The sequence below is a fragment of the Stegostoma tigrinum genome, chromosome 27 (genome assembly GCF_030684315.1).
Source record: "Stegostoma tigrinum isolate sSteTig4 chromosome 27, sSteTig4.hap1, whole genome shotgun sequence".
Lineage (NCBI taxonomy): Eukaryota > Metazoa > Chordata > Chondrichthyes > Orectolobiformes > Stegostomatidae > Stegostoma > Stegostoma tigrinum.
In genome coordinates, this window is record NC_081380.1 from 13,610,682 (window position 1) to 13,635,743 (window position 25,062).

Sequence of the window (25,062 nt, forward strand, 5' to 3'; positions counted from 1 at the left end):
GGATGCATAAATGTAAGCAGAAACACATGTATTGTGTAAAGAGCTGTTTTATGCACAATCTCTTTAGAAACTAGCATCAGAGAATAGACACTCCCACATTTTGCTTTGCTGTTTTTTGGAAAAGCACAACACTGTGCTCATAATTACTGGCAGCAGGAAAGTGCATTGTGTTTAGTGCCAGGAATGAGTTAGCCCATGCTTAGAAATCCTAATCCAGCCAAGAGAAACGTAGAATCTTAAACAATACCTTAAAAAGTTAATCTAATGATTCATTTTAAACATACATTCTTTCAATGCATAGAATATCAGAGGTACTAAATCACAAAATATTACATCTGACCATATTTAAAATTCAGTGTCTTGCTTTCAGAAGATGGACAATTTAGATCATGTTTGATCTGCACCTCAGAATCCTTCACCTTTGTTCCATATCCTTACCTTACAAAAATCTGTTGACCATAACTGTGAAAATTTCAATTCAGCCAGCTTCTATTTTTTTTGGGGGGGGGTGGCAGTGTCAGGTTTAATTTTATACTACACTTATATGAAAGTGTTTTCTACTTTCACCACTGAAATGTCTACCAATAATATTAGATTATATCATTTTGTTAGTGATTGTCCTACCAGAAGAAATATTTTTTCTGTATTCGCACAATAATTTTAACTATGATAAATACCTTTGTTCAGAATTACTCTCCAGTCATCTGAACTCAAGGGAATAGATGTATATGCAACCTGTTTTCAGCCCCAATATAATTCTAGGGAAACTTTGCCAGACCAGCTCTGATCTAGTGTTATCTTCCAAGGTCTGATGCTCAAACAATAGCACAGCATGCTAAATGTGGTCTGAACGAGGCCATATCAGAACTGAAGCATAACTTCCTTCATTTTGCACTGCAGATGCCTAAAGACAATGGATAGCATTCCAATCATCTCTCTAGTTGTTGTTCTCCATTCAAATTCCTAGTTTCTCACCATTTATGAAATACTTCCACTCCGTGAAGTCTCTGACCAAAGGCCATTCCGACCCAGAGCGTCACAATCTCCACCACAGGGAAGTCAAGGAGATATGTCCCAAAAATCTTACTCAGTTAGGATGGGACTGAATCCCAGGCTATTATCACTGATTTGATCCCTATTATCACAGAACTGAATCAGGCCAGTCACGTTAATGCTGACAACGGATGAGTGTTCAGTGACAATACTTGTTGAGAAAATTAGCAGATACTTGTGAAATAAGCATTTCCAATGATTGGACTGTATGTAGAGCAGCTGGCCACTATGTGGGGGGAACCAAATTTAAATACATATATACAGACTGGTGAAATGAGAGAAATAGATAATTCAGCTGTGTATGCCTACTCTGCCATACAATAAAATCATGGCTGATGTGTTTGTCTACCTCCCAATAATTCTCAATTCCGTTACCTGACAAGAACCTATCCACCCGTTTCAAAAATATTCAATGATACACAACCCCTACCTTCTGTGAGAGAGTTCCATAATTACACAAACGATGGAAAGGAAAAGAATTCTTCTTATCTGTCTTAAACTGTGACCCCAAATACTAAAACAGTGTCCCTTGTTCAGGACTCACATACAAATGGAAATGCCCTTTTCACACCACCTTGTCAAGACCATTCAGCATCTTATACGCTTCAATCAAGTCACCCGTCACCCTTGATCTCCAGTGGAAATGCAACCAGACTGTCAAACCTATCCACGTAAAGTAAGCCTCTCATTCCAAGCACCGATCTAGTAAAACTTGTCTGAGCCACATCCAATGCATTTACATTCTTCTTTAAACAAGGAGATCAAAACTGGGCTCAGTATTCATGATGTAGTCTCACCAATGCCCTGTAAAATGGAAGTATAAAACCCTTATTTTACGCTCAATACCTTTGGTAACAAAGAGACAATCTCATTAGCCTTCTTAAATATATGCTGTACCTGTTTTCCAACATGTTGCAACTCTTGTGCCAGAATATCCAATCCCTCTACACTTCAGATCTTTGCAGTCATTTGCTAATACTCTGCACGGTTTTTAATTCATCCTGCCAAAGTGAAAAACTTAATATGCCAATTTCTTGCTCATGCACTCTACCGGTTTCTAACTGTCTGCAATATCTTTGTTTTCTTCACAACAGACTACCTAAAAAAGAATTACAGAAACGTTGCTACCTATCTGGGCATCTGTGAATTTAGTTGCCATGCCTTCACTCCCCTCATCTAAGTCATTGATGTAAATTCTAAAATCTTGAGGCTGCACTCCTGCAGGACCCACTCATCACATCCTGCCAATCAAAGACCCATTTCTGCATATTTTGTCTTCTGCCATCCAATCCTACCTCCGAACAAATATCGGAACCCCTACAACCATTAGCTTTTACTTTCAACAATAACCTTTGATGTGGCACCTTATTAATTGCACACTGGAAATCAAAAATAATAGAACATAGAACATAGAACAGTACAGCACAGAACAGGCCCTTCAGCCCACAATGTTGTGCCGACCATTGATCCTCATGTATGCACCCTCAAATTTCTGTGACCATATACATGTCCAGCAGTCTCTTAAATGACCCCAATGACCTTGCTTCCACAACTGCTGCTGGCAACGCATTCCATGCTCTCACAACTCTCTGCGTAAAGAACCTGCCTCTGACATCCCCTCTATACTTTCCACCAACCAGCTTAAAACTATGACCCCTCGTGCTAGCCATTTCTGCCCTGGGAAATAGTCTCTGGCTATCAACTCTATCTATGCCTCTCATTATCTTGTATACCTCAATTAGGTCCCCTCTCCTCCTCCTTTTCTCCAATGAAAAGAGACCGAGCTCAGTCAACCTCTCTTCATAAGATAAGCCCTCCAGTCCAGGCAGCATCCTGGTAAACCTCCTCTGAACCCTCTCCAAAGCATCCACATCTTTCCTATAATAGGGCGCCCAGAACTGGTCGCAGTATTCCAAGTGCGGTCTAACCAAAGTTTTATAGAGCTGCAACAAGATCTCACGACTCTTAAACTCAATCCCCCTGTTAATGAAAGCCAAAACACCATATGCTTTCTTAACAACCCTGTCCACTTGGGTGGCCATTTTAAGGGATCTATGTATCTGCACACCAAGATCCCGCTGTTCCTCCACGCTGCCAAGAATCCTATCCTTAATCCTGTACTCAGCTTTCAAATTCGACCTTCCAAAATGCATCACCTCGCATTTATCCAGGTTGAACTCCATCTGCCACTTCTCAGCCCATCTCTGCATCCTGTCAATGTACATATGTAGTCACCCCTTCATATACAATGGATGTTATTCTTACAAAGAAATCCAATAAATGAATTAAACTGGATTCTCTTATGACAAAACCATGCTGACACTTCCCAATGACCTTGCATTTTTCTAACTGTGCAACTATGCTTTCTTAATGATTGATTCTAAAACATTACCCATGACAAACATTATACTAAATGTAATATAGTTTCCCGTTTCCAGCCTCCCTCCCTTCCTGAATACAGGCATTATATTTCCTACACTCCAGTTCAATCGAACCTGTTCTGAATCAAGGGAATTTTAGAAAATTGACACTAACCCATCCACTAGCTCCTTTGCAACCTCTTTTGAGACCCTAGGATGATGTCCATCTGGACCTTTAGACCTATCAGCCTGCAGCTCCAGCAGTTTGCTCAGTACCACTTCTCCACATTTGTAATTTCATTAAATACATTTGTCCCTTCAATCTCTTTATTTACAGCCATTACTAGAATGCTTTCATCATGGGAAAATGGGGAAGGTGAAGGTCTAGTAGTGTTATTGCTGAACTATTAATCCAGAGATCCAGATAATGTTGTGGGAACCCAGGTGAGAATCCTGCCATGGCAGAGGATCAAATTTCAACTAACAAAAACCCCTGGAAGTCCAAAGCTGACCATGATTCCGTTGTCAGAAAAACCTATCTGGTTCACTAATGTCCTTTAGGGAAAGAAACTGCCATCCTTACTTGATCTGGTCTACATGTGACTCCAGATCCACAGCAATGTCATTGACTCTTAACTGCCCTCAGGGCAATTAGGAGTGTGCAATAAATGCTTGCCTAACCAGCGACGCCCTCATCCCACGAATGAATTAAAACAAAATCCTCTAAGTGAACACGGAAGTAAAATATTCATTCATTTCCTCCACCATTTTCTTATTATTTGCTATTAAATCCCTATTCTCATTCTCCAGAGGACTAACATTCACTTTACCCATTCTTTTTCCTTTTTAAACATCTGTAAAAACTTGGTTGTTTTTATGTTCCTAACTAGCTACCTTTCATGTTCTAAATTCATCCCCCGATGAATCTTCTGGCCATTCTTTGACGTTCCTTATATTTTTAACCACCACAAACCTTTTACAGACATTTTACAGAAAACACATGCAATGTGTGACTTTGAGCCAGGACTTGAACACTGTGACCACAGCAGTAACACTTGTTATGTTTATTAAATCCAATGCAACAACTCCAGGTGTTTGTTGCATTTTGTGAGAAGTGGACGAAGGTTACAATTCCATGCTGATGCACTGTAATGAGGCTGCTACCTCAAGATAGAAAGTGTATCTTGTAATAAAGTTATGCAAAATGCGAAAAACTCATTCATTCAGCATGAACTATGATGTTTGCACTCAAGGAAGATTGCAGACACAAGAAGACAACAGCTGATAAATCAAAGATGCACAAAGTGCCAAATTCAATACTTTATTTCCAGAAATTATGACAGAACAATCTGCTCAACACCAGTGGGCTACCAACTCCTTTAGCAAAAATATCGAAATCATTGAAGACTCTGTCCCATCAATGAAGAATTAAGTGACATTACATTAGCCAGCTCCCTCAGAACCTAGCTCAGGGAACTATCAAAGCAACATATTATAGATGCTGAAATTCTGAAATAAAGATCGAAAATGCTGGAAATACTCAGTAGGTCAGGGCTCAGATATGGAGAAACAAAAAGATATAATATATTTGAAGCCAGTGAAAAATGAAAAAAAGTGGAACTCAGGGGGTAAGAGACAAAAGGAAGAGTTTCACGAGGGGTGGAAGGTAGGAGAGATTAAACACCAGTTGGTGGTCCAACCCCAAGGGGACTGGGGAAATGGGAATCTAGAGGAGTATGAATGCAAAATGATGAAGAGTTGCTGTCTGAAGAGAAAGAGAGTAAAACAGAAGGTAAACGTGGGAACAGAGGTGACTGTCAGAAAATGTTATACTCAATAAAGTGTCCATAGAGCCTGAAAGTGCCAAATCAAAAGATGATCTTCCTTATGATTACATTCGATCATTGAAAGCTTATATGAGGGGTCAGCGTGGGATCAAGGTGGAGAACCAAATGACAGGTGACCAAAAGCTTGAGGTCTAGTTTCTGGACTAGAAGTTGTTTCAACACGCAAACTACCTTTGCTCTTACCAAAGTAGAACCGACCACTTTGAAAACAGCAAATACTGCATACAGGAGCAAAGCTATTGTTTCACCTGGAAGATGTGTTTGAATACTTTGAGAGTGAAGAGGTAAAGGGACTGGTACTACATATGTAATTGTGTGGAAAAGTACAATATGAAGGATAGGTGGTGCTGGGCACAGTTTGAGAAGTGGACCAGGAGTCTACTGAAAGAGAGGAAAATTTGTTTGATAGTGGTTTCAGATTGGAGATAGCAGTAACACTGGAGGATTATTCTCCCATTTTGGTGTTGTAAATACTTTGCTATTTACTTTGCTACTGTCCTTTGACCACTTAAGCCGGAATCAACTTGACACCTTATTGCGCTCCTTTTGAAAGCTTAACAGTATTAAATGTGTATACCCATCATTACTTCTTCAAAGAGTATGTGGGTAGTTACAATATTTAAAAGGCATCTGGATGGGTACATGAATGGGAAGGGTTTAGATGGATATGGGCCAAATGCTGGTAAATGGGACTAGATCAGTTTAAGATATCTGGTCAGCAAGGACCAAAGTCTCTGTTTCCATGCTACATTACTCTACCACCACAAAAGAGTTGGTCAAACTTTGCTATCACATTTAAAATCCACTCTAACTACACTGAATTCTGACTTAAAGATCTTTTCATGGCATCGTTAAATAAGGATTTTCTTATCTTTCCCACCAATGTATAAGTGTGGGGATCACATGAAAAGCTGACAGTCTTCTGGAACTATTCCCTTTTATAGTGAGTTTTCTTGTACACGTAATAGTGCTTTCTTCTTTTAAGATACACTGATGCAATTAATCTAGAACAGGGTTCATTCCAAGTTTGATTAGTTTATTAATGCTCCCTTTCTTAAATTCCTTTTAATCCCCCCAATTCTTGCCTTCTTTGGTTTTCTCTGTATACACCAATGCAGTGCACATAATTCTTGGACATCCTGAATCTTCAAGATAATTAGAAGTGTAAAATTCACACATTTCCAATGCTCAGCAGGCCTCCACGTGTCTACCAAAATGCAAAAACTATTTCAGTTACATGTCAACATTCTCTCCCAATACATGAGTTAGTTAGGGAACACAAAATCCAGATAGATTAGGCTTTTGGACTTGCTCCAAAAAACATATGACACTCTATAATTATACAAGAAGTAGCACATTTAAATTTTATATCTAAGGCTGTATGTGCCAATGCTGAGTATTGCCTGTGAAGAATGGCGCGTTAAAGTGCTTTATACTTGAAGAAAGTTTCCTTTTTTTCTAAAAAAAAGGGGGCATTGTTACATCAGTATTCACACTAATGAGGTACTTCTGAAGAGTCCTCACTGTTGCTATGTGGAAGAACTCAATTACATAAGTGTCTAATCACAGGTGCCATATTCAACAGGGTGAAGAGGGGGGAAGAAAGAAAAGAGGGCAGGTGGTCCTCTTTGGAGCAATCTCAAATTACAGATAGAATGCATATGGGAGTCTGATTGCTGACACAGGAGTAGGTAGATGTAGACAAATGGATCGTGAAATGTATTGTCTCTCAACAACAAAGGCACACTCACACATAATTGACAGAGGGGGACAGATGCACACAACGATAGAGAAACATATCATGTCCCAATTTAAAAAAACATGGAAATCGCAAGATTATTTTCATACGTATGCGAACGCACATGACACAGAGGGAAGAAGAGAGCAAGAAAGGGAGAGGGAACACCAGTAGAGAGCATGCCAGAGATAAGACAGCATGAGAGCAAGACATAGAGCAAACAACAGGAAAGAGAGCCCAGGGCAGTGAGCAAGGGAAATATGGAGAAGTCACCAGAAGAAATACTCAAAGACAGAGAGAGATGTAGTCACTGACACACAAGATAAACTCAAAAGCTGTGGGGAAAAAAAATCTAGAAAAGCCAGACAATTCCTGCCAGCCAGTGAAAACAATTAGTTTCCAGGCAGCTACTCATTTGAAAAAAAAACGTCCAAATACTAAAGGGAGTGATCTTGATGTTGTTGTTACAGGGCACACATAACCCTTACTTTCTTTTTTGCAAAGTTTTAAATGTAATTGCTTTTATTTAAAAGTCCAAAAATGTTTTTAATACAAGCATAGCCCTCCCCAAACAACTACCACAGACATTTGGGAAAATATACAATGTCAAAATTCCACTGTTTTATTCTACATCACTTGCCTACACAACTGAGAGTGACTGGGAACGGTGATAAAACGCCAAGTGGAAAGAGGGGGAAACTCTCAAAAAGAAACAAAGAAAATTTTAGATCAGTGCTTTCCTTCCCCCTCTCTCCATGAAAAAAATTGCAGATGTGAAAAGGGCCTTGAAGGATTTGTTGCTCACAAATACTCAAATAATAAGAATTATTTATACAAACTACAGTAACAAAGATGAAAACAAATTCAAGTTGTGTCACAACTTTTTTGACAACTTGAAACACAAGGATCTTAATCTGGTTAGATCTACATATCTGTATGCACTGTACAAATCTCCGCACAAAAAGGAGTATTTTACAATTCTTCAGTTTAAAAATCCAATGGTGTTGCATGAGAACTATTTGGTCAGCCAGAATGGTCAGGCAGATCAAAAGAGAATCTTATATGTCAAACACAGAATTGTTGTCAGCCAACAAGCATGAAATGTGGTAGCACATCTGTATTGAGTCTGGGTGCTATTTCCCTGCACCAATTAGTGTGTAGGGCAAATTAGAATCTTTCAAGAATCTAGAGACACCCAATGTACTATTCAATAACATCCGTTTGGTTGGACCCTCAGCTAAATCAAGATAGACGGCCTAAGCGTATAAACCAGTTACCATTGCTCATTACATGCAGAACTGATTACAGTTCAGTTTTGAAACTGAGTTGACTCTGAACTAAACATCCTGCACAAGATCACATGTTCATCAGGCAACTGATACCTTCTCAACCACAGTCAATTAAACAGGTGACAGAAGTTACACGATGGCTGGTGGTTCATATGAAAAGCTCATTTTACTGTTTCAGATGGCAAAACATTCAAGGGCAGGGATTCTCCTCAAAGTGGATGGATACATCTCCTTATTATAAAGAACAGCTGTACATTTACAAATACTGTTGCGATCAATGTGAGATAATTTTGCACATATTCAATCATATGGTCAAACCTAAAACAGCTGGATAAAACAGATGCTGGTGATGCAATGTGTATCATCTGGCACTGTGAAATACCTTGGCCTGCAATCAGCTGAATTTCCATTAATTGTACACTCTCTCCAGCGAGGCAGTGTTATTAAGAAGGACCAAGGACCAACACTCGAGGGGTTGTCTAATTTTCTGAATTGACCACTTCCACAGCTATGATGAACAAATCAGAAAGCTTTTGCTGAAAGCTGATACCAAGGAGCAGAATTTTTTGTGAAAGATCCACTCTATGGTCATAAAATCAGAACAACAGAGCTCCTTGTCTGTGATCTTAATTTCACAACTATTTTCAACAAAACAAGGAACTTTCAGCCCTCAGGATCTCCCAACTTAACAACAGTATCAAAAAATCTGTAAGAGCTTTAGACTTCAACATTTTTGTGTTCCTATGAAAATGTCCAGGTTTGGTTGAAGTTTTGTATTTGATCCAATATTTTAAATCAGTCAACGTAAACATTTAAAGTACAAACAAGTCTGCAGTTTCCAAAATAATTACTACATCCATTATTCAGAAAGCTCAACTATACTCAATTCACTTCCGGCGCTTACGCGGTGGGATGGAATGTTCACTTGATTCTGCGTCACTGTCATCATACTCATCGTCTACCACTTCTTCTTCTTCCTGCTCCTCCTCCTCCTCGTCCTCTTCCTCCTCTTCATCATCCTCCTCCTCCTCCTCCTCTCCCTCCTCTAGTTCTACTTGCACCAGCCTTTTTCGTTTCTGGATACTTTTTCGTGGTTTGCCCCGTCTGTAGTTGTAGTTGGGAAGATGTTTTCGCAACATGTCAATGAAACATCGTTCTGTTTTTTCCACACAGGTAAGGACCTGGCTACCCTCCTGATTGTACTGTTCTGCATTGTTAAATACCAGTTTAATGTCCTCAAGAAATTCCTCAACAGTTTTGTAAGTGCTGCATAAACACTTGCTCTGCATGGTCTGCAAGTCCATAGGTTTAGTGATTATTTCAAAATAATCTTCTGCTTCATCAGTTGTCACAGGCTCTCTGGAAAAGGGGAAAAGCAATTTGTAAAACTCACATCTGTACAGAAAAAAAGATAACTACAAGTTAAACCAAGTTCTCTTAAGTTCTATGTAAATTATACTGAATGTACAGCAGGTTATTGTCTTCTGGAATTTATTTCTCTGCTCCACTTGATTCTGCATTTGACTCCAACCATATTTCTATCATTGTAACTGCTGGATCTGACACAATGCATCTTGGTCACCTAATTAATAACAATTGTGTATGACAGCAAATCTTGCTGTTCGTTGGTTTTGAGTGTAAATATAATAAAGTACTTCCTAAACACACAGACACTTGTCTGGATACAATCCACAGGCACAGGCAATCTTCTAGTACTCATTCCAAGTAGCTCTTGTTCACTTATGTAGGACAGCATAGTCAAGATGGATCTTACCCTGTTCAATCACTCGATGGCAAGAATCATAGAATAATCAAAAATAGGGAGCATGATATCTCCTAGCACAAAGGTGCAGAGTCCAACAGTAATACGCAACTATCATACCAGCCCAAAGCGTACACTTAACTGTCAGTAATAGAACCAAATGCATGTCCCCTTAAGCTTGCTGTCATCAAGATAATCATGGCTAATCTTCTAGCTCAAATCCACTTTTCTATCTCATCTCCAATGCCCTTTCATCACCCAACCATTTGGACAGCCCTCAGTCCTCTGACAAATAGACAAAAGGCTGTCAATCCTCAGTTATATATATAGTTGGTAACTAAACATCCACATTTCATTGGGACAGAGAATTACAAAGATTTACAACCCTTTGAGTGGAAAATTCTGATGTAAGTCTTATATAAGGACTACATTCACTTTACTTGAAATATAGGCTGGAAAATGGAAGTATGGACAGCTGTCTTGTGGACAATGAACCAGTGACAATGCGAAGGAAATTGTGGAGTTGTACAGTCAATGTATCAGTCATATAAGGGCACGTTTTTATTTTACGTACCTGCATTTGATATTTTTGTGACACCAACTGGCACCAGGTACTTTTGGGATGGATGAAAAAGAAACTGCCCAACAACAGCTTAGTTTGGCTCCAAGTAGCAGTATGTCACAGAATTTTGAGGAGAGAAGCAGTTGGACTGAAACCTCCAAAAGCCTGCAACCAAGCAAGCTCTCTCTTTCTCTCTCTCCTCTCTGCTGTCCCCCCCGCAACCCCTTTTAGAGAAGAAAATAAAATCTTAATATCATAAATAGTGGTCACAGTCTGAAATTAACTATCCCAGTGATTAAACTTGTCAGATTACACTTTTGTGACAACTCATAGAATAGTGGGACTTGATTTCCAACACACTCTTTGCAATATATCAATGAAGCATCAGGGTTATAACACCTATATGATGGAATCCTTATCCTGGGATTGGTTTCTCCAATTTCAGACTCTCCAGCCAAAGAAATATCCTCTCAGTATCTATTCTGTCTGGCCAACTGCACATTTTATATTTCAACGATATCATCACTCACTTGCTTTCACACGACAACTCTCCCATGTAGTAAATCTAATCAACCTTTGTTGTGCCCCTTCTAACTATACCATACCATTCCAAAAACAAAGTAGTTCAGTCCTACTGGCTTTCTGTGCATGAACTAATCTTACTCCAAACCCTACATCTATCTCAACTCCAGAAACCCTAATTTACATAACTTCCAGTGCCACAAATTGTACTTTTCAGTTTCAAAAGTCCAGAGAAGTTACATTCATTGCTTTTGATAGTTACCCCCATGAAAAATGACTACATTTGTCAGGCAGAATTTTCCTTTCATAAAACTGTGCTGACTTTGCATAACCATTTGAATCTATAAATGCCTTTTCACTACATACTAAATAATAGATTCTAGAATTTTCCTAGTAGTATACAAGGCTGGATAGACATAGTTTCTAACTTTCTCTCTCCCTCCTTTCTTAAATAGGAGGATTACATTTTCTACCTTGCAATCCACGTAGCTGGTTCTAAAATCTAGTGAATGCTCAAAGTTACCTTTCGCAGTTACCTCTTCCTTTAAAACCCTTGAATACAGGTATAGTATCCTATTAATTTCCCCAGCTATTTGCTTCCCTTAGATTACTTTCCTCAATTTCTTCACTGTCATTAGTCACTTTATGCCCTTCCACCTGAAATATCACTTTTTAAGTCTTCTACCGTGAAAACATTATATTTTTGTCGAAAATCCCTGTTATTATTCCAGAATAGTTTACAATCATCCTATAATAATTTCATTACTCCGATTATAATTTCTTGTCATTGCTCTAGAGGACCCATTGCTACTTTCTCTACTCAGTTCACTTTTCAACCAGGAGTTAAATAGAAACAATCTGATTTTGTATTTCCTGCTAGTTTAATATCATTCTACCTTCTCCCGCATGACAATTTTTTGGCTATCCTCTGATTCTTTTTTCAATTTCTTGCACAGGCTTATTATTATTTTTTGGCAACTTTACAAGAATCTTCTTACTTACAAACATCCTTCACTTCTATTAAACCATGATTGGACAATTTTCATGTCAAACTTTTATTTCTTGATGGAGTGCACTTTTGTTGAAAATTAGGAATTATATCTTTAAATGTTTGCCATTGTTTATCTACCACTAAATTTTTAAATCTAATTTCTCAATTTACTTTTGTGAATCATACCCATGTAACCTTTGTTTAAATTTAAAACTGTAGTTGCACACTTAAACAATCACTTTTCAACTCAATATGAAAGTATATTTTATCATGATAACTTTTTTCTAGGAAAACTCACAATTAATTAAAATAATTTTAACATTATAATGTTAATTACTATTAACTATCATTACACAAAATCAGATTTAAATCAGCCTTTTCCCTTGTTGGTTCTCTTGAGGCACTGCTTTAGAAAGCAACCACAAAGGCATTCCTTCAACATACTATCAGAATGACTTTAACCAATTTTATTTAAACTCCCTATACAGAAATGAATGGCTTCCACAAAGGAGCTGGGTACCATTTTTCAAGGTGGCAACTTTTAATGTTCTTACCTGAAAGGCCAGCTATATCTTGATCTGATTAATTTGTTCAAGATTTCTTCACATTTTGCAAGCTCCAAATTTAGTCTCCGTGACCTATATTTTGTTCTTTGTTGCACCTACAGGCACAAGATACCAGAGATCATGAACTCAAATGCATTTTAATATTACGAAGAAAAAATAATCAAAATTAATCAAAATAGCAGATTTTAACAAAAACAGAAGTTGCTGGAAAAACTCAGCAGATATGACAGCATCTGTGAAGAGAAATCAAAGTTAACATTTCAGGTCAGGTGAACCTTCCTCAGATCTGCTGAGCTTTTCCAGCAGCTTGTTTTCATTTCTGGTTTACAGCATCTGCAATTCTTTTGGTTTTTAGTTAGCACATTTTAACATTGTTTTACTCTTCAATATGTCTCAAACAAGTACTCATTATTCATTTATGAACCTCGACAGCAAGCATATCAATCAAATCGGTTCCTATTGTTACCCACGTCCATAAACACTATTCCAGCAGGTGTCACAGCCAGATTACACTGACAGAAACTAGTGATTGATTTTCTCATTAGCCCAAGATTATTGAGGCCAACTATGAATTCACTTCCACTGCCTGACTAAGACCAGTTATCTCAGAACAGAATGAAAACTGCACCACTATCTCTGGTTTAGCTACACACCACTGAAGCTAAGTACACAATACGAAAGGACGGATGTTACAGATACAGATCACAACCTTTAACATTATAGATCAAATGACAGCACACTAAAATTTAATTATTGGTTTTAACCTGAATACTTGGCAATGGGTGTATTTTACACCTGCAGTAGTCAAAGTTTACATGACAATATTTATCCAACAATGGTAAACGCCGTAAAGCTCAGATTTTCAGACTGTAAAGCCTGGAATTCAGGGGTCATAAATTAGGAGTATTGTAAAATAGTCTCAAGGTTACAAGTACACATTTTAACATGACTCCAAATGTAAGCATAAACATGGAATTTTGACTATCCACATTAAAGGAAAAGTGTGGTGGTGATGCTGTCACTGGATGAATAATTCAGAATTCCTGGCAAGTGTCCTGGAAACATGGGTTCAAACACCAACATGGATTGGGAGGTTTGAAATTTTTTAAAAATAGCTTGGGAGTTAAAAGCTAGCCCAATGGCAACCAACGGTCAATTCCTTAACAGCACATCTCGCTCACCAATGTCTTGGAGGAAAGGGAATCTGCCATCTTTATCTAATCTGGTTTACACAGGGCTCCAGAGTAGACAGCAATGTGGTTGACACTTAAGTACCCATCTGTGCAATTAGGGACAGACAACAAATGTTGGCCTAACCAGTGATGCCACACCCCAAGACAAATTAAAATACAGATTCCTTTGTTGTTGGAAGCCAGGATAGCATCTCATTTTGTATGAAATGTATTAGTAGAATGGAGGAATGTAACGTGGGAACAGGTAAATATATTTGAGATCTCTATTAACTTTGGATACAGGGGTTACTCATTCAGATGTTCCCTCTAGAGATCAATGGATTAGTCAGAGATCATGAAATGTGAGACTGTACACATTCTACAGAAAGAAATAATTTTCCTTGCTCCATGCACTGACTATCATCGAACACAAATTTTCATTACTGTTGTCACACTGCAAAATTTCTGACAATGAAGGCAACACTGGGCTACATCTATTCTCAAGAAATCAAATGCTAAAAATAGCAAGACTAATGTTCATTAATTTTCAAATGGTGCATGTAACAATGTGGGGATAATATTCTGATATTCCAGTGGTTGTTCACATTCACTATCATCAACTCTACTGATGTGAATGAAGCAGGAGTCATTACCAAATTAGGCTGGTGGATTAATCTTGGGTGGGGTTAAAACATTTGACTAAAAAATGATATGCGTTGGCTTTTGAAAACAGAGAGAACTGCAAGGCAGCAAAAAACCTCTGAGAAAATGAGATACAAGAGAGGAAAATGTCAGCTATTGTGGAAGAGAAGTTAAATTAACTTGCCAAAGGGATGCAGTATTAGAAAGGTAAAACAAAGATGCACAATGCATTTGGAGATACAGATAGCATAAGGGTAAGAAACGGGAAAGTTTTTCTTTTTATTCTTTATTCATTCATGGGATGTGGGTGGCACTGGCCAGACATCATTTATTGCCCATCCCTAATTGCCCAGAGGGCAGTTCAGAGTCAACCACATTGCTATGGGTCTGGAGTAACACACAGGCCAGACCAGATAAGGATGGTAGTTTCCTTCCTTAAAGGACATTAGTTTTTCTGGACAATCAGCAATGGATTAATGATCATCACTATGCTCATAATACTTACTGAATTCAAATTCCACCATCTGCCATGGTGGGATTCGAACCCGGGTCCCTGGAACAGGGTCTTTGAATTAATAGTCCAGTGATAATACTACTAAGCCGTCACCTCCCATCATGCAGAAGATCAGAGTAAAAGGAAATACGGTAACATATAATTCAGGTTTACAGATGCAAAAAAAATGGAAAGGTACAAAGCCTAATAAATAAGGTCAAAAGGCTGTAGATGCAAACAGGCATCTGGGCATTTGATGTAGTGATAAATCCATACATGGCTCAAAAGAAAGGCAGAACTAGGTATTAAATGTTCCTGATTTAAAGTGTTCCAGAAAAACAGGGAAGGAACAGTACTGATTCAGTAGAATATTACAGTGCTTGACGGCGAGGATGCCCTAGTGTCAAGGAAATAATCTATTTACTTATAACTTGGATGCGAATATAGGAGGTATAGTTAATAGGTTTACAGATGACACCAAAATTGGTGGTTTAGTGGACAGTGAAGAACGTTACCTCAGAGTACAATAAGTCCTTGATCAGATGGGCCAAAGAGTGGCAGATGGAGATTAATCTGGATAAATGTGAGGTGCTACATTTTGGTAAAGCAAATCAGGGCAAGACTTATATGCTAAAATGGTAAGGTCCTGGGAACAGCTGTTGAAAAAGAGACCTTGTTGTGCAGGTTCATAGTTCCTCGAAAGTAGAGTGACAGGCAGACAAGGTAGTGAAGGCAGCATTTGGCACGCTTACCTTTATTGGTCAGCGCATTGAATATAAGAGTTGAGAGATCATGTTAGGGCTGTACAGGACATTGGTCAGGCCACTTTTGGAATACTGCATTCAATTCTAGTCTCCCTGCTATAGAAAAGATATTGTTAAACTTGAATCAGAAGATATTTACAAGGATGCTTCCAGAGTTGGAGGGTTTAAGGTATAGGGAGAGGCTGAACAGACTTGGGCCATTTTCTCTTGAATCATCAGAGGCTGAGGGGTGACCTTACAAAAATTTATAAAATCATGAGGGGCATGGACTGGGTGAATAGACAAGGTCTTTTCCCCAGGGTGAGTCCAAAGCTAGAGGACATATGCTTAAGGTGAAATTTAAAAGAAACCCAAGGGACAACTTTTTCAGGCAGAGGGTGGTGGGTGTATGGAATGAGCTGCCAGAGGAAGTGGAGGAGGCCAGTACAATTGCAACATTTGAAAGGCATATGGATGTGTACCTGAAAGGCGGGGTGGGGGATGGTTTCAAGGGATATGGGCCAAATGCTGGCAAACTGGGACTAGATTAGTTTAGGATATCTGGTCGGCATGGACGAGGTGGACCGAAAAGGTCTGTTTCCAAGCTCTACGCCTCTAACCAAGAAGTAACAGAAGTGCTATTAAAATGCTAGATATATTTTGAGACTAAATGGGAAATTTCAAGAGGAGTAAATTTGCAGAATAATCAGATGTGCAAGAGCTATAAAGCCACGGCAATTTGGATTTTAACTATGATGATAAATGAAGGGTGAGAGAGGAAGAATAAAATTTGAAATACATGAACAAAATCTTCTTAATCAGTGCACTTCTGGACCAAGAGGGATGAGATATTATTGGACCTGTTTTTGCCAGTTTATTTTCCTGTTCCAATACTGTAAGCTTCTCACTGACAAATCAAAAACCTTTGTAAGTGTGAACCAGTCACCCCGTGTCCCCAACACAACAGAAAGTATCTGGAGAATACAAATCAAGGAGCAGCACATTTTGGCAAGCCAAAAGGGCCATCTCAGCAAACTATGTGGACACAGACTGCTGAACTGTCATCCCAGTCTTTCCCTCTATCCCTAGCTCCCTTCTTTTAGGTTGGTATGGGTGTATTGAGGAGAATTTATAAGGGGGTTAAGAGACTTAATTAGCAGAATTATATGTTGATGGTTCATATTGATTATCTATAGTTAGAAACTATTAATTTGTAATAAATAGCAACTCTTGTCAGTACAGAAAACCAGTCCATGTTTTCTGTCAACCTGGATCTAAAAAGGTAGGTAAACAAAGGAATTCTGGTTATTTTTTAACTTTAACTTTTGTGCTGATTCTGGGAATAATAGTGCTTGATTTCCAGCACACTAGCCCAGTAAGGTGCAACAAGCTTGCGTGATATTCCTTTCAGTATTTTACTAGGACTATGACCAGAGATGAGCTGCAATCAGCAGACCAGCTTCAAATGTTTATAAAGAAATGTATGATGACAAAACTTGACCTTCCACAGTTTCAATATAGCAAGAGCCTTTCAGATCCATTACATCTTACAACAATTCTAGTAACAGAAATAGCATGTTTTATCTTACACAGCCTCCTTAATCACAAGTGCATGTGAGTACAGAAGCACATACATCCCCAATGCATTCTGCACTGATTTATTCTCCAGAATCTGACTGTGATAAATGAGGTTGGATTATCGGGTTGGAGCTGTAGATACTGTTTATTTGGTCTCCTGATAATTGCTGCCCATGAAAGACAACCCCACTTCTGTTTGGCTTAAGTACAACAGGACAGCTGTCTGAGTACTGCGACTCTCACCAACCCCAGCAGGCCACCAACAACTGTCAGCAGTACAAACAGTCCAAGCCTGCAGTTACATTATTGAGATTCTGATACTAATTGGACCTCCCAGCATACAGATACATCGAGTCCTATTTTAAACCCTTTTAACAATCTATGAATCATGTCTCAATGATTCACAAAGTGTAAGGATTCGAGAGCATCTCTGCCGAGATATTTGTCAGAAATCATCTGTTGATTTCTTATTCCCATTGCCCAACCCAGAACAATTTCCTGACATCTCCTGCTTGATCTACTCCAAGTCGGAGAAGAAGAAAAGATCTTTTAGCATAGCTGAGATGCCAACATCGATTTCTCAAAGGCAAGAATTTCATGACCCTGGGTCAGAAGGCACATTTTTGGGAGGCCGGGTAGGGGAAAGAGTACAGAGAACAATAATCCTAAAGGCTGCTAAATCATCCACAACTGAATAGCCATTCTCTGGAATCTGAATGATTGTGGATAATAGGTATCCACCAATCTGATCACAGGTACCTTCTTGTTGGTTGCTGTCAAGCATATGCCTGGTAGGGTCCAGGTACAACATTCACTACTTTGCCCAATGTCTGGTGCTTTGCTTGTTGGCTCTCCTTTTCCTCAAGCTCCAAAGCCTGATCGTTTCCAAGTCCCTGGAAGACCAGATTCCCTTTTGCTTCTCTTTTGCCTGTAGATTTTGGAGTCAATGGCTGACACTCCATAATTACAGTTCACATTTGAATCATTTAGTTGCATAAGCATCTTTAGGGAGGATGCAGTGCAGGTATGGGATGCAGAACGGCATCAGTTGCATTAGCTGAATTTCCCCCAAACCACTCATTAACAAAGCTCACGATGTATCAAAAATAAAAATTAGGACTTTTGATGATTGGCATTCTTGCAATTTAATATATACTGTAGTGGTTATTATACTTCAGGAGATTCTTTTCTTGCCCAAGAGAAGAACTGTAGAGCCTAGAAACATACGTTTGGTCTCCATAATACAGTATGGAGAGGTACAGACAGACAAAAGATGGGAAGCAGTATATAAAAGATACATAAAGATCTATAAAGAGCAGGTGGGAAAGGCAAAACTTGCAGCCCTGTGCGAAGGAACAGATATAGGTAGTTCTGCTATAACACGTGCTTTGTTAATTGGCTGCAAATCAATTGAAGAATAGTAGATGCTGTTTGGATAACGCAAACTTGCTGCTGTACACATATAGCGATTTCCCTAAAATGTGGTTTTCTTTAGAAGATGTCACATAAGAATGCAACTGTAGTGTTATAGGAGAACTATCTCTACACAGATAAACACAAATGTAAGCAGCCATCGGGATCAATTAGCCTATCTAAGCTGAAAGAAAAAGTATAAAACTGGCTCATAAGAATCTTCAAAAGAACCAGCTTTAAGATGTTTCTATGGATGTACTCAGATTAACTCCATAGGTAAAATTTCAGAAACTAATGGAGCCACTTTACATTGACCACACAGAATGCAGGATTTTCCCCACAGGCTTCACACTACTACTGCCAGGCTCAATATTCCTGCATGGGGAATGGTTAATCAGCAGTGATTTTTCTCCACTGGGAATCGGCCGAGCTCAGCAGCTAATTAAGGAGAGATGAGGGTTGTCAAACTGGCGGGTCAGTAGCAAATCCATCAGCACTGGAGAAGCAAAAACTGATTTATCAAAATTAAGCAAGGAAGTTAATTTCTACTTTTAAAACTTTGATTAACAAAGCCCATTGCAACCATACCATCACTAAGGATAAAGCATGACGAGTTGTCCAGACTTCTCCATGGATGTTGCCTGACCCCCTGTAATCGCCAGCATTTTTTGTTTCTCAGTACAGATTCCAGCATCTGCAGTAGCTTGCTTCTACTAAGTCAACATTGTTGCACTTCTTGTGGCTACAGGTGAAGTGAAGCAAGCAGGATGGCTTTCAAGATTGCCTGGAACAGAGGCACCCCAGTTTCCCATCTTCAAGCAATAACTCTTATCACAGATGTTTCTGGGAGCACAGAAAAGGATTGGAAAATTCCAGTTAGCTTCCCATGATATACCAGAAATGGGGTCAACTGACTGCTGAAACTGCTCCTTTCATACTCTGCCTTTGAAAGATGATCCAGTGATGGGATGAAGCCAAGGAACCTGAAATTCTGTGCCTGTCCTATTGGGCACAGACTTGTACAATACTGGAGTAGTCCACATCCAAATGCAGCAGGTTTGGGCTGATAAGTAGCAAGCAACGTTCATTCTGCACAAGTATCAGGCAGTGACTACATCTAACAACAGGGGATGCAACCTTTTGACATTCAGTAGCATTGCCATCGTTGAATCACTCACTATCAACATCCTGAGGGTTATGATTCTCCAGAAATTGAACTGGGATTGTCATATAAATACTTTAGCTACAACAGCAGGTCAGAGACTAGGAAGCTGCAGTGAGTTACCCTCCTCCTGAATTCCACAAAGCCTATCCACAAAGCGCAAATCAGGAGAGGAATGGAACACCCTCCACTTGTTTGGAAGATTGCAGCTCCAACAACACTCAAGAATTTCAACACCATTCAGGCAAAGTATCCCACCCGATTGGCACCACATCCACTCACTCCAAAACCAATACTCAGTACCAGCAATACATACCATTTACATCTATTGAAGTTTACCAATGCTCTTTCAACAGCATCTTCCAAACTTACAACTATTCTCTAGAAGGTCAAGGGCAGCGGATAAAAAGGAACATCACCACCTGCAAATTCCCCTTCGAGCCATTCACCATGCTCACTTGGAGCTGTATTATCGTCCCTTTGGTGTTGATGGGTCAATAGCCTGGAACTCCTTCCCAAAGGCATTGGGCTGTATCAAAATGGAATGCACTGGTTTGAGAAGGCAGTTCATTATCACTTTCTCAAGGGCAAGTGAAGTGGACAGTAAATTATGGCCTAACTAGCAACATCCACTTCCTATGAATGAATAAAAAAAATCTGTCCACAAAGTCAGTTCCAGCTCAAATTCAGTACTATTATCGAGCCACTACAGGTCTTCAGGGCCAAAATCACAGCTGACACTCCCGTGGAGTACTGAAGGAATGTTGCACTGGCAGGAGTCCCATCTTTCAGTTGAGATCTTAAATTGAGGTTCTGTTTGTTTTTCTGGGTGTAGAAAAGATTTCATCGTACTATTTTGAAGGACATCAAAGAAGATACTCCCAAAATCCTGGTCATGATTTATCCTTCAATCGATATCACAAAAACAGATTTTCTGGTCATTGTATTCCTGTTTGTAGGAGTTAGTTGTGCCCCAATAGATTGCCACATCTCAACAATGACTGTAGTCTACAAATACCGGCAGTAAAGTACTCTCAGACAATGTACCATCATGAATAGGATACATTGACACATTTTTAAAAGGCATTTTATGTAAGTTTTTCTCTTTATTAAATTAATTACTTGGAAACAGGGTTTTATCTGATTTTTTTTCTGGACATGAGCATAACTAATACTTATACTATGCACGCTGGGCTGGTTACTAGCTTGTTAATGCTGGAAATACTGTTATTTTACAGTGTCACTGACAAGAAAGGCAGTATTATTCGGCTTATCAGTTTTATAGTTCTCACGAGTGTGCAGACAAAATATTGCTATACCTGTTAAGGGGTGCAATACCAGCAAGACTAATGGAAATATCTTTTAATAAAATAAAATTGAAGAGAGTAAGTAAGCAAATTGTAACCAATGAGAAATAATGCATCAAAATGCATAAATGAAATAAAAATAAACCTTCCATATTAGTAGAGCTTGATTACTACTTTCAGGGAGAGAGCAGAAAGTCTGCAATAATTTGTCACTTAATGAATTCAGTCCAAACGAGATCGTGCATTTCAGGTTTCAGTGTGTAGTCTCTTTGTTGTGAAAAGCAAACACATTAGATTTTTATTAGAACACCTGCCTCCATCATATCAGTACATTTGGAATGGCTTATCATCCAATTTTTAGGAGTTTTAAGCATTGTTCATATAAGTTTAAAGCACCTCAAGAGAGTAAGAGAAGCCAGTATCTGGGAATATATTGCCGTATTCCCATATCCAAGTCATGGTAAGCAATTACAAAGCTTCCCCTGAATGAATGGGCAATATGTCACTTTTGTTCGAAACATATTTCTTATGAAAAGTTAAACTAGTATCATCTGCAATTGGATGGCAATTTTATGGTTGTGACGACAATGTGGATTCCACCATGGAGCTTGAATCAGATTCTGGAAGACTTCACCACTTTTCAGGCAATATATGATCCTTCTCCTATTGATAAAGGTGAACAGAATTTCTACAATTTGCCAGGCATTACCTGATTTGGATATGTTCTATAGTTGTCTCAGCTATCGTTCATCCAATTTGCTGTCTTAAAGTATGTGCAATGTACTCCTAGGCCTAGCAAATATAGACTGGTTGTGATCACTTTATCCAAACGATCTAAAACCTGATGGTATGCAGTTTCTGCAAAAGTCTTCCAATCACACAACAAACCGAAACTGATTCACCACAGATGTCAATGCTATTTGGAAGCAATAGACTATTCATACCCAACTTTTAAATTGGATTAATTTCTACTGAGTTAAACTGATGAAGTAAATCAATGCATACTCCACAGTAAATAATATTTAGATTAGATTCCCTTCAGTGTGGAAACAGGCCCATTGGCCCAACAAGTCCACACCGCCCCTTGAAGCATCCCACCCAGACCCATCCCCCTATAAGTCGCACACCCCCGAACACTACGGGCAATTTAGCATGGCCGATCCACCTAACCTGTCCATCTTTGGACTGTGGGAGGAAACCCACGCAGACACGGGGAGAATGTGCCAACTCCACCCAGATAGTTACCAGAGGCTGGAAGCAAACCCGGGTCCATGGCGTGGTAAGGCTGCAGTGCTAACCACTGATCCACCGTGCCGCCCTTTATCTCAAGAAATTTCAAATTCCTGCACATGGTTTTATTCACTGTTTTCCTTAGTAACTTTACCTGCCTGAAATCATTTGGAAGTGGTTAATTTGAGTCAGGTACAGGTTTCCCAACAGTTGGGAGTACCTAATTTATGAACATCAGATTTATGAACACTCATACTTACGAATGCAATCCCACACACAGTTTTAAAATTTGAAGTTCTGTCAAACGAATATTTCCAATAATTGTGAACAGCTGCTTTCTAAAGCCCTACAGTATGTTGCAACTTGCAAATATATATATGTGTGTGTGTATGTGTGTGTAAACCTCAACCAACGGACCTCAGTATTACTTACTTACGCAGTCCTCAGATTATGACCTCACACTTGCCAGACAGTAATACTCCAAGGTGTTAATCGAAGGCAATTCTTACCTCCCAAATTCAAGCTGGTTGAAATGATCGCCAATGGCAGTAAAATCAGCACAGTTGGAGACTTAACAGGCTTCCACAGATCAGTAGCTCAAGTTATATAGGATTGCAAGGACCAGTGGGTGAGAAAGGGCACAAATACTTGTGTAAGATATGCTGCACACATTTTGTACTTTTCTGTTGCCTTGAAAATATTAGTTTTGAAAAATTACATTCCCAATATCAGGTATTTTAATGTATATTCACTCCTTCGACTGTCAGTGCTAGCATTTGCCCATCATCAGAATCAATAACCCTTTCTCTCCTCGTCCTCCAAATGATGCTACTTCATGGCTAACATGTATTTGAAATTTACATTAGCATGATTTAGCTACAATACAATTTTGTGTAACAGCAGCAACTAATTTTTCACTTCTCTGACAAAGTAGAAAGTACACATTTTTTTCAAAATAGAAATTACTTAATGTTTTCCTTGAGGAATTCGTCAAGATGCTGGAAGCTGGTTTGATCTGTCTCCATGGAGTTGAATATCTGTTGTCTTGAGTCCAGATTGTAGCACATAATACAAGAATAAAGAGTTTGCAGACAAGCACCTGTTCATTTTATAGACCTCTTGTTGCCAGTCCTGAAATTTTGGCACTCTGTACTTACCAGCTCATCAATGTCCACTCCGTTGACAGGTGATGTCTTGTGTCGAGTGTTCCTGCTGTGACCGTGTAGGGACTTTTTTCTTCCCGGCTGTTTGGCCTGCCTAGGAGGGCGGCCCTGAGAGCCTGGTTTTCCTTTGGCAGCTTTCCTGGGCCTCGCTTTAAAGAGCAAGAATTATGTGATCACTCTACTGACAGCATGTATTACCACTCAAGTGGCATCCCAATTCAAAGACAAAACTTTCGTTCAAACTAACAGCTGCACACTACCAACTCTTTTACATCACCGAATTTCTTGTCACAATGTTGAAATTTAGATTGCAAGATTTGATGCAATTCATTTTTAAGCAAGTGTAAAGTTTAAGTTTTTCCATAAAACTCTGCAACAATTTTCTCCCTACAAAGATGCTGACTTGTTCATATAATCCTACAGTCCTTTCCCAACCTGAACAAATCCACATGCTCATTGGACAATAATTAAAACTTGGAGGTTTTATTGATCTTTCACTTCCTTAGGGCAAAAAAACACGCGTAGTTTGTAGCCCCATTGCTTACATTTCAGGTTAGCTAAGCTGCATAAGGCACGGAAGATTCTTAAACTGTACAGTAAAGTACAAAATTCATTTAATTTTAAGCATTTCTTGGTTAACTTCACAATATTTAACAGTTCTACTCATTATGGCCACATTACAGCATTTGTAAGAGAATTATAAATAATATTTTAAAATTGAACACAGTATGGGTAATGTTTTGAAAATCAAATAGTCAGTACTCACAAAGCAGCTTAATTTAAGGGAGGCAGTGAAACAAATGTTCTCTCAAATAGGGAAGCAGATCCCAATATAACACAAAACGGTTACTCCAAATTTTAAATTCTTACATTGAAATTATTTCCCAGCAGTGGACGGTTAAGTTCAAAACTTACATCTGAGTCTGGGACCTCCTCGCTCCTCATAGTCATCCTCCTCTTCTTCCTCTTCCTCCTCCTCTACTTCCTCTTCTTCATCCTCCTCATTCTCATTACCTTCGTCTTCCTCCTCAGCATAATTTCTAAAAAGGTGGTTTAAAAAAAAAGAGTGCAGGTTACTTCAAAGAACGATTTCACACATAACGCAAACAATCCTAATTAGTTTAGACATTTAAAATTGGTGAATGTACTTTTGAATGGATAAACAGATTTACATACTAAATCCCAGTCTGATGTTCACAGTGCTTACTGGCCTACACTAGTTCCCAGTCAGACAATGATTTGATTTTAAAATTCCTACCCTTGTCTTCAAAGTTTTCCATGACCTCATCCCTCCCCTTTGCTGTATTCTTCTCTGGTGATGCAACCCTGAGGTATCAGTGCTCTTCTAATTCTGGTCGCAAGCCCCAGCTTTTAGCAGCTCCACCAGTGGTAGCCACATCTTCCATTACTCTGAAATATCCTCCTAGCATCTCTCCACTTTGTGTTCATCCTTATGGGCACCCCTTTAA

At 39.0% G+C, this 25,062-nt stretch overlaps 1 protein-coding gene across 3 annotated transcripts in view; it reads right to left on the reverse strand.

Annotated features, from left to right (window-relative positions):
• Positions 1 to 3,395: 3,395 nt before the first annotated feature.
• baz1b (bromodomain adjacent to zinc finger domain, 1B) overlaps positions 3,396 to 25,062 on the reverse strand; it is a 91,842-nt gene continuing 70,175 nt past the window's right edge. For 2 of the 3 annotated variants that reach the window (XM_048557126.2, XM_048557128.2), the window contains 4 exons: positions 24,509 to 24,633; positions 23,588 to 23,742; positions 12,679 to 12,785; positions 3,396 to 9,646 (listed from right to left, as the gene is read on the reverse strand). In XM_048557126.2, coding sequence (XP_048413083.1) covers positions 9,175 to 9,646; positions 12,679 to 12,785; positions 23,588 to 23,742; positions 24,509 to 24,633 — 859 coding nt within the window. In that variant the 3' untranslated portion in view covers positions 3,396 to 9,174. The remainder of the gene's footprint in view (positions 9,647 to 12,678; positions 12,786 to 23,587; positions 23,743 to 24,508; positions 24,634 to 25,062) is intronic. The other variant, XM_048557127.2, reaches the window with a different exon arrangement.